Source organism: Denticeps clupeoides, chromosome 5 (assembly GCF_900700375.1).
Source record: "Denticeps clupeoides chromosome 5, fDenClu1.1, whole genome shotgun sequence".
Classification (NCBI taxonomy): Eukaryota; Metazoa; Chordata; class Actinopteri; order Clupeiformes; family Denticipitidae; genus Denticeps; species Denticeps clupeoides.
Window position 1 is genome coordinate 18,665,893 of NC_041711.1, and position 17,871 is coordinate 18,683,763.

The 17,871-nt window shown below is 44.9% G+C and overlaps 2 protein-coding genes and 1 pseudogene across 2 annotated transcripts; 1 reads left to right on the top strand and 2 right to left on the bottom strand.

Annotated features, from left to right (window-relative positions):
* On the bottom strand, positions 1-978 carry LOC114789903 (tubulin alpha chain-like; annotated as a pseudogene).
* Positions 979-8,303: 7,325 nt separating this feature from the next.
* On the top strand, positions 8,304-11,083 carry LOC114790354 (retinol dehydrogenase 7-like). The gene is made up of 5 exons (XM_028980346.1): positions 8,304-8,520; positions 8,970-9,284; positions 9,472-9,730; positions 10,299-10,462; positions 10,659-11,083. Exons 2-5 carry the CDS (start codon positions 8,972-8,974, stop codon positions 10,880-10,882), a joined length of 960 nt encoding a protein of 319 aa, XP_028836179.1. The 5' UTR covers positions 8,304-8,520; positions 8,970-8,971; the 3' UTR covers positions 10,883-11,083.
* Positions 11,084-11,940: 857 nt separating this feature from the next.
* atp5f1b (ATP synthase F1 subunit beta) lies at positions 11,941-15,204 on the bottom strand. The gene is made up of 10 exons (XM_028980774.1): positions 15,074-15,204; positions 14,320-14,493; positions 14,058-14,232; positions 13,867-13,988; positions 13,596-13,780; positions 13,299-13,457; positions 13,057-13,179; positions 12,590-12,802; positions 12,302-12,503; positions 11,941-12,218 (listed from the first exon to the last, which is right to left on the bottom strand). Exons 1-10 carry the CDS (start codon positions 15,177-15,179, stop codon positions 12,121-12,123), a joined length of 1,557 nt encoding a protein of 518 aa, XP_028836607.1. The 5' UTR covers positions 15,180-15,204; the 3' UTR covers positions 11,941-12,120.
* Between the last annotated feature and the right edge of the window lie 2,667 nt (positions 15,205-17,871).

Genomic DNA, 17,871 nt, shown 5'->3' on the forward strand with positions numbered 1-17,871 from the left:
CTATGGAGAAAGACTACTGATTGGCTCCAAAGAAGTTCTGGACAGTGGGGATGGGGAGCTGCTGATGTCGACTGGGGCTATATAAACTGTCGATTTTTTGGGAACTAAAAAACTGGTCTGAACCAGGTTGATCTGAAACTCAGTCAGGTCCACATTCAGGGACCATCAAAGCACAGGGAAGCAGTGATGGAGGACACAATCTGGCTGATGAGCCAGTTGAGGTTGGTGTAAGTGGTACGCTCAATGTCTAGGTTTCTGTGACAGATCTCATAGATGGTGTAGCCGCCAAATGTTGCAAGGTTAATGGTTGTAATATCCTAGGTGGAACACAGGGTGGCACATACAGGTATTCAGGTATAAAGGTAGCACAAACTATGTTGTTGGTAGGTGTTTGACCCGGAAGGGCAAAGGGTTTTTGAACGCTTGCACGAATGCTACGCCGACTGTTTGCTGTACCTCCAACTCCAACTGCTAACTGGTGATATCTGCAAAGTGCTTTGGAATAAATGATACGCATTTGGACATTTTTGTATTAGAAATCGAGGTTCATTTAATTGTGTAGCATATAACGGAACCAACAGAGTATAGCATTGTTACATCAAGCGCGTCAGCCAGGCCACGTCCTGTGTCAGGCACCTCAGTAGTTCGGTAAAAAACCAAACTCCTTTAATAGATGGCTTCATTGTCGACCATGTGAAGGCACAGTCCGAGTGCTCCAGACTGGTGTGGACACCTGAGGAGCTGGGTAGACCGCATACTTTAGTTTGGACTTTTTTCCATAGTCAACAGAGAGACACTCCATTAACAAGGAGGTGAAACTAGAGCCAGTTCCTACGCCAAAACTGTGGAGGATCAGGAGGCCCTGGAGCACAGTACAATGGTCAGCTTAAGAAAAAAAACAGGAAAGACAAACTATATAAAAAACACTTGAAACTAATGAAATGTGCAAATGCGGACACGGTCAAGAACCATATGAATGATTTTGTTTCCGAAATGAGAGAGTCAAAGACTTCCTGTTGATCTACCTTGATGATGTGATCCTGTATTCTTCGAACTTTGATAGTCATTTAGTGCACCTGCAACAAGTGTTTGAATGGCTTCACCATCATGGGCTTAAGCTCCAGCCCCAGCGGAAGGTGAAGTACTTGGGCCACATCATGAGTCGAGAGGGGGTCGCCGTGGACCCAGAGAAGACTGCCGCAGTACGGGAGTGGCTAGTTCCCACTATGGTGAGAGAAGTACGTTCCTTCCTGGGTTTTGTAGGTTATTACCGCTGCTTTGTCTTAGGGTTCTCGGAGATTGCACAACCCCTGAATAGCTTGCTCCAAGGAACAGGGGGTAAGAAGACCGCGACTGTATCCTGGACTTCGGCCTGACAAGAGGCTTTTCAAAGACTCAAAAGGGCCCTCATTTAGACCCCAGTCCTGGTCTATGCAGATTTTAACATGCCCTTTCAGTTATATATGGATGACAGCCTCCACGGCCTTGGGGCCGTACTTGCTCAGGTACAAGAAGGGAAGGAGAGGGTGATTGCATATGCAAGCCGTAGTTTACATGCAGCAGAAAGGAATGACAAGAATTACAGCTCCTTTAAACTGGAATTATTGGCATTTGAAGTGGGCAGTCACAGAGAAATTTAAAGACTATCTCTGGGGGGCATCTTTTACAGTCTATACCAATAACCGTCCCTTAACTCATCTTCAGACTGACAACTTGGGGGCAACAGAACAGCGTTGGGTGGCCCAACTGGCCAACTATAACTTTGAACTCTGCTATAGGCCCGGGTCCGCAGACTAAAATGCAGATGCCCTATCCCGGGTTCCTGTTGTGGCCTGAAATAACATAGTGGAAGCACATATGGTCTCACAACCCAGAGGGGGGGGAAATATGGGGGTGCCCGTAGTAGGGGAACATCCTCCGGGGAATTGGGTGACCCTTCAGGGGGCTGATCCTAATCTTAGTGTGGTGCGTCAGTGGAAAACAGAAGGCATGGTACGTCAACCGCAGGGTACACATTCCCTTTCAGCGGTCGGCCAGAGGCTACTTGATGGGATTCTAGTACGGGAGAGTCAGGACCCTGTGATTGGACAGACATTGGTGGTGCCAGTCACGAAAACCCGGGAAATCTGGGAATCCTATCATGGCGCTTTTGGCCATGCTCTGCGTCAGAGAATGGTGCGAGCACACAGGGGGCGGGTGTACTGGAAGGGCTTGGCTCATGATTGTGGGAAGTGGCCAACAGAGTGCCATCAGTGCATTCTGGGTAAAAGAGAACAAGAGGATAGGGTGCCCCTTCAGCCTGTGGTGAGTCATTACCCCTTTTGAAATTTTGCCCATGGACTTTCTTTCATTAGGTAGAGTGAATGACTCCCATCCTTATATATTGGGGATGACTGACGTGTTTTCCAAATATGCCATAGCCATCCCCACAAAGGATCAGACCGCACAGACTACAGTGAAAGCTCTATGGAGGTATTTGTTCCAACTGTTTGGGTGTCCAGAACGAATTCTAACAGATCAGGGGGGTGCTTTTGAATCCGACCTCATGAGAGAACTGTGCCAAGTGTATGGTTGCTCTAAGAGTCGCACAACTCTTTACCATCCTCAAGGTAATGGAGCTTGTGAGTGGTTTAATCAGACCCTCCTGAGGCTATTAAATACTTTAGATCAGGAGGGCCAGACACGTTGGGCAAGTCAATTGCCTCACTTGTTGCAAGCCTATAATAATACCCCACACAGTTCAACAGGCCTAGCACCTTTTTACATCCTGTATGGGAGACATGCTCGACTGCCAGTTGATATGGCCTTAGGCATAGGCTTAGGCTTACCACAGACACAGGGCTCTTTGAATGACTGGGTGCAACAACACCAAAGACAGTTAGTGACAGCCTACCATCAGGTATGGAGACAGACACATCAGCGGCAAAAGTGGGACCGACAGCGTTATGAAAGGAGGGCCAAAGCCCTCCCCTTGGTGCCGGGGGAACGAGTACTCTGTAGGAACTTAAGGAGGCGGGCCCGGGGAAAATTAGGATCCCAAAGCCCTTTTGTGGTCGTCTCCCAACCTAATCCTGGCCAGCCAGTTTATGTGATACGCCCCGATGGGAGTGGGGAGTGGGGAGGTATCACAGGGTGGTGTAGGCCTGTTAATTTTCTGTGTGGCCCTCCACAGTCAGGCCCCTCCCAAAATGAAGGACATGCATTAAGAACTGCCATCGATTTAGGGGAACAGAGGCAGGTAGGTCCTTACTCTCAAGGGAGTGTTGGGATTGAGAGTTCAGGACCTAGGCGCTCCAACAGAGTTAATTTTGGGGTGCGCCTCAACAGATTTGGGAATTAGTGGTCGGGACGACAAATGTTAAAAGGGGGAGAGGTACATGGAAATGTCAAGTACATGAAATTGTAGTATTGTGTTAATGGCTGTTGATATGTTTCTGTTTTGCATTTCCCCTGACTGGCGCTCAGTAATGGTTCCGGGACTAATTAAACCCTAATAATGACTGGATATGTTCCTACAAGGGACTGGTGTTGCATCAGCCTGAATTTCAATGACTCTGATTGGACTGATTGGTGAAGACAGGGTATTGGCTGTGGGAAGGTCTGTGTTTCTTATAAATAGGGCCCACCTTAAGTCATAGGGGCGAGTTTTTTTCGGGGAGAGCAGTGACGAGGACCCGGAACCGGGTTATGGGACGTGACCGATGACAGCAGCCCGAATGGCGGCAACGCGACCGAGCTGTGACCAGTGGAGTAGTAGAGGGCGGGGCAGCCAGCGATGCTGTAGCCAGCGACAACATTGCAAGCTAAGTATCCCTGAAGGGATGTCGGAGTTGTAATTTCCGGCTGACAAGCGATTGCCTGCCGACCCGAAACATTCCATCTCGTTGCCCGACTGTCTTCGTGTATTCAGCGGGATTGTCCTACAGCGGCTGAGGCCGGCGCCGGAAGGCAGTTTGGAAGGAGTGGAACAGCATCTACACTCCGGTGGCTGTTTCATTCATACGGCTTGGAAAGGAACTGGGCGGAGTTGGTGGCCGAGCACTCAGGAAGAGGGCTTGGGGCGTGTTCGCGGGATTCAGGGCTGTGTGATCCGGCGCAGCTGCAGAGTGGAATGCCTGGAGACCGTCATGTGCACAATTCTGGTTTGACAGTTTGGATGACCTTTTGGTTTTGTACTGGTCGGTGGGGGAAACAGTACAGACTGTTTTAGGATCTTTCTCTTATTAAATATGTATTTTTATACAGGTATATCTTTACTGAATATTCAGGATTGTTGTATGGATGGGGGGGGTTCAGGTAACCAGCCTGGTTCATTTACTATACTGATTTTTATTACCCACCCAACCCTCTTAGAGTGAATTAGTGGTACTTTACAGCGGTTCGTAATGTGTGTTTGGTGTGATTTAATATTTTGAAGAATTGTAGGTTTGTAAATGTGCTTTGAACTTTGTCACGATTTGCTGTGTGTGTATCGGGGAGGGTGGCATCAAAACGCCAGTATTGGTGATGTGTATCAGCTCCGGGCAGTGTTTTGTTCTGATACGGCCCCAACAGGTGTTTTATCTGGTTGACCTAAACAGCAAATAAAGTGTTACTGGCTCTAATTGTACTTTGCGTGTTGCCTGTGTCCGGGGTGGACAAAGTTGGAGCATCCAGTGACAGTGACCTCATGGTCACGACAGGTATTTACTTTTTCAAACCTTCATTAAAATCATTTGAAATCTACAAAATTGTATGTAGAGAAGTAGAGAGCTACTCTAAAAAACACAATGTTGCAAGTATCACATGCTCACTGTTCACTTAAGACGACCTCATCATTTAGACACAATCAAATGCACGTTTCAAACTACAAATAATCCAGCAGTTTCTAATTTGTAGTATTTGAATAGAGAAAACAACTCACGTTGTTCATCCACAAAATGGTTTTCTCGTTATAGCAAGCAAAATTCCTTAAAAGTGTCCAAACTCTCCTACCCCTGCGGTTCTCTCTCAGAAAATTATTTTTTCACCCTTCAGAAACTAAAGACGGTGCAAAGACAATGGCGGCTTCTCTCGCTGATGTCCCTGGAAGTTGACGTGCCGTGCGTGTTCTCTGTCAGATCCGCGTTCCAAACCCAACCCAGGATCTCCTCCTTTATGGCCTAGTGCACTATCACGACTGTCCTCCTTCTAGTGTTTTTTTGTTTTCCTTACAGAGTGTGGCAGCAGCGTACTTTTATAGTCCGCTTTAGTAAATAATTTCCATTTGTAACTGTGAGTACCTACAATGTTGCCAAGTAAAACGATCACAGTGAATACAGGTTTATGACAGGTGCATGCTAAAGAACTCAGGCATCGGGGACGTAGTGTCAGCCCGGGGAAAGGACAGCCAGACCGGAGGACAGCTGGCCGAGTGAGATCCTGAGGAAGAACAAAGGATGCAACGCGAAGCGGCGGCCCCGGGGGAAACAAGCCGGCGTCAGGAACAGGCTGTGTACATGCCATCCAGCTGGGTGACTTCTATCTTCCTCGGGAGTTCACATCGGTCATCATCAGCGCCGCTTACATTCCACCGAAAGCGGATCCTCAGAATCCTCAGAGCCTGCACAGACCAGCTAGCACCTGTGTTCACAGAGATATTCAACCTCTCTCTATCTCAGTCGGTCATCCCCACATGCTTCAAGGAATCCATCATTGTTCTGGTCCCAAAGAAACCCCATGAGCCCCATGCTGTACTCCCTGTACGCATACGACTGTACAGCCACTACTAACTCCACCACCATCATCAAGTTTGCTGACGACAGTTTGCTGACGTCGTGGTGGGCCTAATCTCTGACAACGACAAGACGGCCTACCTGGAGGAGGTTGGAAATCTGGTGAACTGGTGCCAGAGGAACAATCTCCACCTGAACGTCACCAAGACAAAGGAGTTAATAGTGGACTTTAGTACTGTAAAACCCACCTATCAGTCCAATAATGGAACCTGATATTACGGTGAAGGGTTTAGCGTGTATGACGTTTTTTGACGCAAAATAAAATAACAAATCTACAAAATTAATTTATTTATCAACCGGATAAATAGTCTTAGATCTGTATTATCTGACTCCAATATAGCTACCAAGACTATTCACTTTAGATGGGTTGTTGGAATGAACAGGACAATAGGGACTGAACAATGTATAAAATTAGGGAGAACTAAAGACTCTGCAAATTTGCATTGACTTAACGAATCTTTATCAGCAAAACAGTGGCCAGTTAGTAAATCAAGTATGATTTATAAAATAACTTTCTACCATGCGGATTTGCACCGACTGACAGGCTGATCACACCAGGGGCAGGAAGAAAGGAACTCTCTGTGGTTCACACAAAATACCTGCTTACGTGCTATAGGATCAAGAAGTTCTTTAAACATACATAAATCTGGCGTGTTGCCATATGATCAGCAAGTTCCCCCTATAACCAACAACTTTAGTTGACAGAATATTCTATAACAAGACTGGAGATTAAAGATATCAAAATTTACATTTATTATGATACATAATCTTCACAGCTCTACAGATATAGTAAATACAGTTCCTTAATTGTCCAAAACAGGATAAAATGATAGAATGAAAATCAATCCAACATACCCAACAGATGTTGCACACAGCACTGGATAAAAGAACAGGTAGCAGAGTTCTTAAAACCGCAGCACGTGTGGGAGAAACTGAATGCAGTGACTCCCCGAGCGGCATGTTACCTTCCCTTTTGTATCCTCGATCTGGATCACTTTGGGGGGGGTCACTATACGACCCCCTCAAGTGTTGGAGACCTTTGATGTTGTTATGGTTTGGTTTTAGTACTAACATATTTGTTATATCTTATATCTGTTTAATTTATGTGACAGGGGACATTGAGCCAATGAGAATAAATCTAAACACGCATGTATTGTCATGATACATCCATATATATATATATATTGTACTCAAATTAAACACCCAAGGAACTCTGCTTCCCCCAGAGGTGAGAGGGGCTTTCCTGCCATCCTCAGGATGAAGAGTCTGTGGGAGAGATCTCATCCACCTGTTCTCGTGACCATTTGGTAAATAATAGTCTGTGGGATCGATTACGTTTCCAGGTTCTCGTGGTTTTTCTGAGGTGTCAGGATGTCCCCTGCTGGGACAGGCCTGGTCCTGCTGGGATCCTTACAGTACCAAGCAGGAGAGGACCTACCAGACCCCTGTAATCAACAGGAGCCCAGTGGAGAGAGTGGACAGTTTCTGATACCTCGGTGTTAACATCACATCACATCAAGACCTTGGTGAAAAAGGCCTGTCAGCGTCTCTACCACCTCAGACGCCTGAGAGACTTTAGACTGCCCTCCGAGGTGCTCAGGAACCTCTACTCCTGCACCATAGAGAGCATCCTGATGGACAGCACCATGGACAGGCGAGCCCTACAGAGGGTGGTTCGATCAACTGAACACAGAGAGAATGAGGAGGAGCTTCTTCCCGCTGGCTATTCGAGCTCGCAACAATAACAACACTTCATAGAACTCCAATAAACTCCAGCACTTTCACTCTCAATCACTTCTGGACTCAATTCCCCTTGAAATCCTTGCGCAACTTTTAATTAAAATGTTAACTCTTTTTACCCCTTTTTTGCACATTTACCTTGCTATACTTTAGCACTTTATACTTTGACTCCACCTATTTGCACACCTTCACCCTACCTGTTACACATATTTTATGTTTTAGGTTAAAGACATAAAAGTGTAATTTCACTGCATATCATACCGTGTATGACTTTGTACGTAAATAAAATCTGAATTTGAAAATTTGAATTTGACCGTATGATCCGCCGTGGCGAGCCGCTAAGTGAACGCCACTATAAAACAAGGCTGGGTGTCGCCACCTGGTGGCGAGAATGTTCGCAACTACCTGTCTCTCTCTCTCGCCCTCTCTCTCTCTCTCACACACACACACACACACACACACACAGTGGCTTCCGCAGGGTCAAGCTGTAGTGTATAAACCTTAAAGCAACCCTCTAATCCTGATACAACAACTACTACTAACTACAAACTTAACTACTAACTTAGCAGGGGTTTCGTAGCAGACTAAGACATTCGTGCATGCAGATTATACCTTTTTAATACTTTTTCATAATAATTCAGAACGTTTAAGTACATTGTGGATAAATGATAATGTTGAACTGTTGCAGGAGTAACTTTCCAGCCAATATTATATTCATCATGAGCTGAGTCCCCTTTTATTGCGCCACTCTTGTCTGTACAAAGGTCCTGCAGCCACATCCTGTTACTCATTTACCGGCGCAGGCGCGGCGTCCGGCGGCGGGGTCCGCGCACGTCAGTCCGCGTCGGCTTGTCGGTAAGAGCTTCCCCGAGTTCCTCAAATGCACCAGACAGCCGCGAGCGAGTAGGTGTTGCGGCTCCATGCAAAACGAATCGTTGGACGTGTTGCAGAGCACGCAGTTTGGGGGAAGTGCTGCTGCGGGCTCATAGTTCACTCGACGGCCAGTCGGATTCACGCAGACCTCCAGGTAACAGGACGCGCATCTTCGTTTCGTAGTCGACCTCGTAGCCACAGGTTACCCAAATTCTTCCGGGCGGTTTTGCACTGGAGGCGAGAAAGTTGCTGAGCTCCTTTAGTAAATGTTGCATGGAAGTGCATCTGGACCGGGAGGATAATTTCCTAAATGCCATTAATTTACTTTCTTCTCTGTGTGAATGTGTTGCACCTTATTGTCCAGGTGTGGGCTGTTTCGTCTCTACTGTCTGCTTTAGGTGACATCAAAGCTCTATTTGACTCAACACAAACGTGACCAATTGGTGTTTCTGTGAAAAACTGCCCCGTTATTGGCAATATAGGCTGGGATCTATAATATATTGTGCCTCTGTAGTGCTTTTTACGTATGTGTCTGCATCGGCATGGATTCGTTCGGTCAGTTTCATCAACTGGTACAGTTTACTTCCATTTGTCTGTTTCTAGCCATGTTCCTGTACGTCGTAGGCCTGGTGGTCCTGTACTACGCTTACCGCTATTTAAAGGAGCTCAAGACCGTCCCCGATAAAGGCAGCAAGTATGTATACATCACAGGCTGTGACTCTGGCTTTGGGAACTTGCTGGCCCAAACGCTGGACAAGCGTGGATTCTGCGTTATCGCTGCGTGCTACACGGAGAAGGGCGAGGAGGAGCTGAAGAAGGCCTGCTCTTCACGTCTGACCACCATCCACCTGGACGTACGCAGCACGGACAGCGTGGACAAAGTCGCCGCCTTCATCAAAAACAAAGTCGGACTCAAAGGTGAATTGTGTGTCAAACCGTATCGGGACCCGGTCTGGGAAGACACTGTCCGTGCTTTAGTCCTCATGCCACTGGTTGACGGTGAAATCTGATTGTGAAATACGGTGATTTTGTCAATATTTGTCTGTGCTGTTGCTCTACAGTCTAGAAGTTTGCTTAAGCGCCGTATTTTGCTCAATTCCAACAGGCCTCTGGGCGGTGGTGAACAACGCCGGTGTGTCGGTACCTTCCGCGCCCTGCGATTGGCTGAGCATCGGCGACTACAAGTCCATGCTGGATGTCAACTTGAACGGGGTTATTGCCGTGACGCTGAGCGTGCTGCCGTTAATTAAGAAGGCCAAGGGCCGGGTCGTGAACGTGGCCAGCGTGTTTGGACGGGTCAGCCCGATCGGCGGCCCTTATTGTGTCTCGAAATACGGAGTGGAAGCCTTTAATGACAGCCTCAGGTACGTATATAAACTCAAACAAAGACTCGTTTTCGTCAGCATGTACCGATGCCTCCGCAGGACTGAGTTGATTCATTTGGAGACATTTGACCCCCTTTTTTTTTTTTTGTTGTGTTACTTTTCCCTTATGTGGACTGTTGCAGCTTTCTGGGTCAGTGACAGGTTCACATTCTCTGCCCAGATTAAGTTTCACGGTGATCTAATACCGACTGATATTTTCCTGTCGTAAAAGACAGTCTGGGTTAACCTTTGTTCTCAGCCCAGCGTTTGATATATGTATCAGTGACCTTTCACACAACTTATTGCAGTTATTCAGCCTTTGTACAGCCAAAGTAATGCTAGTCAGAACTGAGCTCAGCTTTCACCTTGTGTGTGTGTGTGTGTGTGTGTGTGTGTGTGTGTGTGAAGTCGGCATAAACCACACGTAATTGTAATGTGGTGTGCATGTAGTAAAAGATTTGAAGCCATATTAGCAGCCTTTAACTCCCACAGTTCAGAGGCTTGTAACGGAAGATGGTTTCTTTTGAAACCGTTCAGTATAGATGATATCTTTTTTTTTTCTTCTCAGGATTGGCATGAAGCCGTTTGGAGTGAAAGTCCTCTGCATTGAGCCAGGCTTTTTTAGAACCAACGTGACAGACACTCGGATCATAACGCACAATACGCGTGAGCTGTGGAACAAGTTGCCGCAAGAAATCAAGGACGAATACGGTGATGATTACCTAGAAAAAAGTAAGCCTATTCATTTTTAACGTTTTAGGATTAGATATCTTAAATCTGCTTATAGTACACATGCCTGAATCAATTCTTTTAATTATGTATATAATTGCAAAACGTTAATATTCAAATACGTGGTGTCATGGAAAAAGACGTTCCATGCTGACCTAGTCGGACTGCTTTTAATTTCCTCACGGTCTTCATCACACAGCAGAAAAGATCATGATGGAAAAGGTTTCCAAATTCTCTGACCCGGACCTGATGAAGGTGGTGAGCTGCATGGAGCACGCCATTTCAGCCACACACCCCCGGAAGCGCTATTCTCCTGGATGGGACGCCAAGTTCTTCTGGATCCCGATGTCATATGCACCCACCTGGCTGTTCGACTACCTGTTGCTGAAAGAGGCCGTCAAACCGGCCAAATCCAACATCTAAAAGTGTTGTATTTGTTTTTCTTTCTGTCCCAGCAAATGTATTTCCCTTTTGTGTTTAGATGCAGAAACTGCATGCGGAATTAGAAATGAGTATTTTGACTGTAAGCAGCATGAGCCTAATGTAAATTATCAAGCAGAACTTTTCTTGCATATGTATTTGCGTGCTTGAAAGAAATGAGCTGAAGTAAAGTTAACCTTGTCACCACAGGGTAAATCTTTGTCCACCCAGCAGTACACCACAAACCAACAGGGCTTACAGGGCTCAGTATAGGGGGGGGGGCTGAGTCTGCAGTTTTTACAGAATTTATCAGGCAACTTTATCCCGAGCAGCCAGAGTTACAGGGACATTTACTTCCATTACTTCATAATAGTATTGCTTGGTGATTTTCAGGGGGTGGCATAAAAAAAAAAAAAGTTAGATAATAGAGCTGGTAGTGATATTGATTTAGAGGCATTGATAATGATAATCGAATGACATCACAAGACCAGTAAAGGGTCATACTTCTAGTTGCCAGCAGATTTTTCAATTTTCTAAACAGTTTGTCCCAAGCAGATTAAAACCATGAATTTTGTGTTGGTGAGCTGACAATCTTGAGTAATGAATACAGAAGGATTGAAATCCATAACCTGCTCTTTTTAAAAGGTTAGGAGCACTATGTAAAATCCAGCATAACTGCAACATAAGGGATGTTTTTAGTTATATTATACCTAGCTCATATGACACTCCGCATGTTTACTTTGGCCCTCATTGAAGTATGAAAAAGAGGGCAGAGAATACGCCCCTGGGTGTAATTCAGATTTGGTGAAATTAAAAGCAGAAGATAAATTCCATATTTAACTGAATGCCAGTTAAATCCACCCTTATAAGCAAACCATACTGGTCCAGTTACACAATTCCACCCCCCCATCAAAACACTGAATAATTCTTGAAACACTGAAGAGAACACAACTACTGATAGAGTTCCATGTGAAAGTGTGTAATATATATATATAAAAATAAAAGTTTAACTGCAAGTGGTAAGTAACGGTATAGTGTAAAATCAGTTTTCATAAAACAGATTTATCGTAAGACCGATCTTTATTTCCCCCATTGTTAAATGGAAACATTAAATAGAACTTTCAAGGACTGACAACAGGTACAATTGTTTTGAATGACTTCGTACAAAGCAAGTGCTCCATCCATACCTTCCCCCCCGCCAACCCAATCTTTTGCTAATGAAAATACATTAATACGGTGATTTATGATTGCTCTGCAGCCAGTTTCTCTGCCTTCTGGACTACCTCCTCAATGGGGCCCACCATGTAGAAGGCCTGCTCAGGCAAAGCATCATACTCACCTGGGAAAGAAAAAAGGTGTCCCATTAGTTACCTCCTCAAAGAATTCATATTTCACACTAAAGTCATGAAAAACAAAACATACCACCCAAAATTGACTTGAAACCCTGAATAGTCTCCTTCAGGGGCACCAATTTGCCCAAGTGACCAGTGAAGACCTCAGCCACCTGGAAGGGCTGGGAAAGGAAACGCTGGATCTTGCGAGCACGGGCAACGGTCAGCTTGTCCTCCTCAGACAACTCATCCATACCAAGGATAGCAATGATATCCTGGAGAGACTTGTAATCCTGAAGGAGATTTCAAATTAGATCAAATCAAAAACAAGCAGAAAATGCTACATACTCTGAATGAAAGCGGCCTTCACTCCACTGACCTGCAGAATCTTCTGAACGCCACGGGCAACGTCATAATGCTCTGCACCAACAATGTTTGGGTCCATGATACGAGAGGTGGAATCCAGAGGGTCGACGGCAGGGTAGATACCCAGCTCAGCAATAGCACGGGACAGCACAGTAGTGGCATCCAAGTGAGCAAAAGTAGTGGCTGGGGCAGGGTCTGTCAAGTCATCAGCAGGCACATAGATAGCCTGAAGAAATTAAGACACTAATTAGGATGATCATGACACCATTTCAGTTATACATGAGACCACCATAAGTGGGGGGTAGTAGCCTATTTGTAAACACTTGCCTATGAACCAGAAGACCCGGATTCAAATCCCACTTACTACCATTGTGCCCCTGAGCAAGACACTTGCTCCAGGGGGGTACAGTCCCTGTAACTACTGATTGCAAGTCGCTCTGATAAATGCTGTAAATGTAAATAGGTTATTGCTAGACTTGCCTGGACAGAAGTGATTGACCCCTTCTTTGTGGTGGTGATTCTCTCCTGCATGGTACCCATGTCAGTAGCCAGGGTGGGCTGGTAACCCACAGCAGAGGGGATACGTCCCAGTAGGGCAGACACCTGAAGGGACAAGTTTTACGATTCATTCTTTGTTGCTTCCCAAGTGGCATACATTTATTAAAATAAAATACTGCAAATGCTACTCTAGTAAGCTTTTTATTCATAGGAAATACTCAGACCTCTGAGCCAGCCTGGGTAAAGCGGAAGATGTTGTCAATAAAGAGAAGCACATCCTGTCCCTCCTGGTCACGGAAGTACTCCGCAACAGTCAGTCCAGTCAGAGCGACACGAGCACGGGCACCAGGGGGCTCGTTCATCTGTCCATAAACCAGCGCTACCTGAAGGAGAGCAAACACCAGACAATGAGTTTAACACTTAAAAGGTCACCTGACCTCATTCCTGTAACTTTCACATGTCTAGTTAGGCAACTGATAAGTAACGTTCATTTATGAATTTGACTCAGTTCTGCACACTACCTTGGAAGTGGTGTCCTTCAGGTTAATGACACCAGACTCAATCATTTCATGGTACAGATCATTCCCCTCACGGGTTCTCTCCCCCACACCGGCAAACACAGAATAACCACCATGGGCCTTGGCCACGTTGTTGATGAGCTCCATAATAAGCACAGTCTTGCCCACACCAGCACCACCAAACAGTCCTAGAAACAAAAAGGCAGATACAAATGAAACTTATGCTTTAAATATGGATTGTTAGCGCATTGCAACTTATTCGTCTGCATCTTACCAATTTTTCCACCCTTGGCATATGGGGCAAGGAGGTCTACCACCTTAATGCCAGTGACTAGAATCTCCTGTTCCACGCTCATGTCAGTAAACTCAGGAGCCTCAGCGTGGATGGGAGCAGTGCTATAAAAGGTAAAAAAAGGTTAGAGATGAAAATGTACACTCACCCATAAAATGAAATTATCTGCTTACAGTTTTGTGGTAATGGGACCCCTCTCATCAATAGGCTCTCCAATGACATTCATGATTCTTCCTAGAGTCTCAGGACCAACAGGGATTCTGATGGGAGCACCTGTATCCAGTACCTTCTGTCCACGAACAAGACCCTCTGTACCATCCATGGCAATGGTACGGACAGTGTTCTCACCTGAAAGTGCACAGAACATTTATCCAAATTACGAAAAGAAAAAAAAAAAAAAATTTAATTAATAAGTGCAAATTTATAGCTTCTTACCCAGATGCTGGGCCACCTCCAGGACAAGCCTGGAGTCGCGGTCGGCCACTTCCAGGGCATTCAGAATGGGAGGCAGACCCTCATCAAACTGGACGTCCACCACGGCCCCGATGACCGCGACGATGCGCCCACTGGCGGCGGCCGCGGCGGCAGCTGGAGCAGCATAATCCCGGCCTGTGGAGGTTAAATAAATTAATTCACGAGGAGCTGTGATTTTGCAAGGTGACGCCTGTTAATAGGCCTCTCGTTCAACTATTAAAAGCAATACACCAAAGAACACGTGTAAACTAAATTAAAGCGGCTACTCATACCCGAATGAAAGGACAAGTGACTACGAACGAAGGAACGTTTCCATTACTGTGGCATTTATTTACCCTTCTGACGAACAATTCCAAATAAATAAATAAATAAATAAATAAAAAGTAGCTCAGTCGAGTTGACAGTCCTGACCGAGAGGCTAGCTCGCTATGCTAACTCAGCCCATCCGTGACACACAGAGGTCATCGGCGTTTTCCGACGGAACTTAAAAACGCAGCCCGTGGAAGTCCACAGACCGATAAAAGCGACGCGCATGTCGCCGTGCACGACAAGTCAAAGACCACGGAGATAAAATATTTCATTGAAAAGGTGAGAAGAAGAACCTGAGGCCTTGACGGACTAACGCCAGCCGCACGCCGTCTGCCATTTGCCTCGATTCGACCAGCGCACATTAATCAAAACGATTATGATACAACATAATCGTAAATGCACTCACGCGAGAAGAGAGCGGCGGGAGCTCCAGTGAGAGCCTTCAAGGGGGTGACCCCGGGCTTCAGAGCCTGCAAAGCCCCGGTGCAGCAGCGTCCCACAGCTCCCAACATCGCTAAAATGGCTGAAGGTGGAACGGGACGGTGGCGGCGCGGGGTTTATATAGACGAGCCGGTAAACACAAGTACGCATGCGTGGCAAACATGGCGACTTGGTAGGCCGTCCTTACTGCGCATGCGGCACCCACTGAAGGGCATGGACACGAGGCACATAAATGACGGGAGCGGTATTATTATAACACTGGAGGTTACGGGTCTAGAAAATATGAGGTGGTTCAGCCCCTATTTACACCGAAAAGTCATTACTAATGTAATATAATATCCTCTGTTGTCTGGTGTCTTTAAAATTATTCTCCAAATATTATTTTAACATAACGACATAAGGTATTATTGTCATATCTACATATCAGTAATTATTTATGAGTAAATATAGCATTTTTATAGACAGAATGAATTATACATTTGATAGATTTGTTTTCTTAAATTAAACTCAATACCCACACAGGTGGAGGTATAAGAGCACAGCAGCTTGTCCAAAACTGTAAATAATCAGTCCAACACTGTCCAGCATAATATCAAGCATAATATTTTAGTAGTTAAAATGTGTAATAACAATGGAAGACTATATCTGAATTATATTTATTTCTGAGACTATGATAATGAACATATCTGGAATATTTACAAGATGTAAAACCACAAACGTTTGATCAGCTGTAATACACATATTGTCCTCTAGAGAGCGCTGTATCACTTCTGCCACAGACAGCTTCAGCAGAATCAGAATCGTGTTCATTAGCCAAGTATGTGCAAGCATATACAAGGAATTTGATTCCGGTTGATGGTGTCTCTCATGTACAGAGTAGAAGAAAACAACAAAAAAAAAAACAACAACAATGTGTAAGGATGTGTGTAAGTGTTAAGTTTGTACAAGTTGTAGAATATGTTTATAAATATATATATTGATTTTAAATATATGTAGGAATGTACATAGGTCTATAAGTGTGTATAGATGAACAATGTGCAGTACAATATAATACACAAAAAATCTAAATCTTATAAACAGAGTATACATAAGAGTGTACATAAAGTGCAGTGCAATGTTAAAGTGATTCGCAATGTGACAGTTTCAGCAATGTAGGAGGGAGATGGCAAGGGGGAAGAAACTGTTCCTGTGTCGGGTGGTCCTGGTCTGCAGGCTTCTATAACGTCTGCCAGAGGGCAGCAGGTCAAAATGACCAGGGTGCCCTTTTCCTGGATCTTGAGAGGTACTGGTCCTGGATGGAGGACAGTGATCCTTTCTGATATCCATACAGTCTGCTGCAGTCTGATCCTGTCTCTTTTAGTGGCTGCTTTAGCAGGTCTGCCAGTCAGCCAATTGGGCAGAAGCTGCCCTCGTTTAATCGTTTTGTGCCACCAAACCTATTTAGACCAATTGCTGTTTAAACATTTTCAATGTTTTAAACGTCTTTGTGATCATTTTTAATGCCATTGACAAGGGAAGGTCCTTCCAGAAAACTCCTGCAAGCACTCCGCACAGCAGACCCTGAGACAAAGTGTGCATCACCTGGAATTAAGCTACATCTGGTGTAGACAGGAGAGATGAGATGATGTGAACAGTGATGGATGTGCCTCAATCCGAAGGGGGTCTGGACGACTGGAATATTCTCATGAGGCACTGGATATTGGGTTTCACAGCTGTGTTATCAAAGAACATTTCATACTGCACGGTAGAATGTAGAAAATCAAATAGGGGGGATTTTCTGCCAAAACAAATTAGCTAAATTAAATGATTATTAACTCTCGATTGCTGCTGTTATAGTATGCAATCATTTTATTTATAAAGATGATTGTTTTTTGGGGGGCCTGTAGATAGACTGTAGGGCACATCTTACTCCCCGCTTTGATGAATGATTGTAGGAAGATATGCGCTGATCAGTCACAGGACTGAGGTCATGTATGGTCTCACGCTGATATTTTACTGCTTTAAGGTTTTTCATGATCCACTACTGTGGCTGTATATTAGAAAGTGTCAGGTCATGATGTTTGAATACTTCAGCATAAAAAGGTTTGCAATCCGAAACAGACTTGCACAGTCTCATTATTTTCAGTAGCATTTCTGAGTGACATCTTCCACTTTCTTCGCTTTCTACCCTCAGGATTTAAATTATAGAAAAGATGAAGTGTAGATTATTCCTTCAGGAACAGATACATGCCCGCAATTTAGAGTAAAATAGGTTTTCCAGAGAGTAATTGAGTGAAATTAATCACAGTATTTACACTCATCACGGATTTTTTGCAGTCTGCCCACACACAGCTGCAGACATGCCAGAACACATCTACATAGTAGAAAACTTGACATCCTGATAAAAAAAAAATCCAAAACGTTATGACATTCCAATACATTAGAGAGTATTTTCCTATACAGTCATGGTTTAAGCAATATATCCTGCAGGGTATGGCATTCAGTTTTTAACTATTTTTCATGCTGCAGTCTTATTCAAATTGATGTCAATTCCTGCTTAGAATTATAGAATACTGCTTAGAATTAAGGTCAAAGAGTTCGGTTTTGGTTTCGTCTGACGAAAGAAAAATAGTTTCTTTAGGTCCTTTAGGTGCTGTGGGCTTGTGCGCTTTCATGTGTCTTGCACTGAGGAGAGGCTTCCATCCAGCCACATTGATGTCGGCATTCTGGAATATTCTCCCATGTCCAGAAAGGATCTCTGGAGCTTGCCCAGAGTGATCTTTG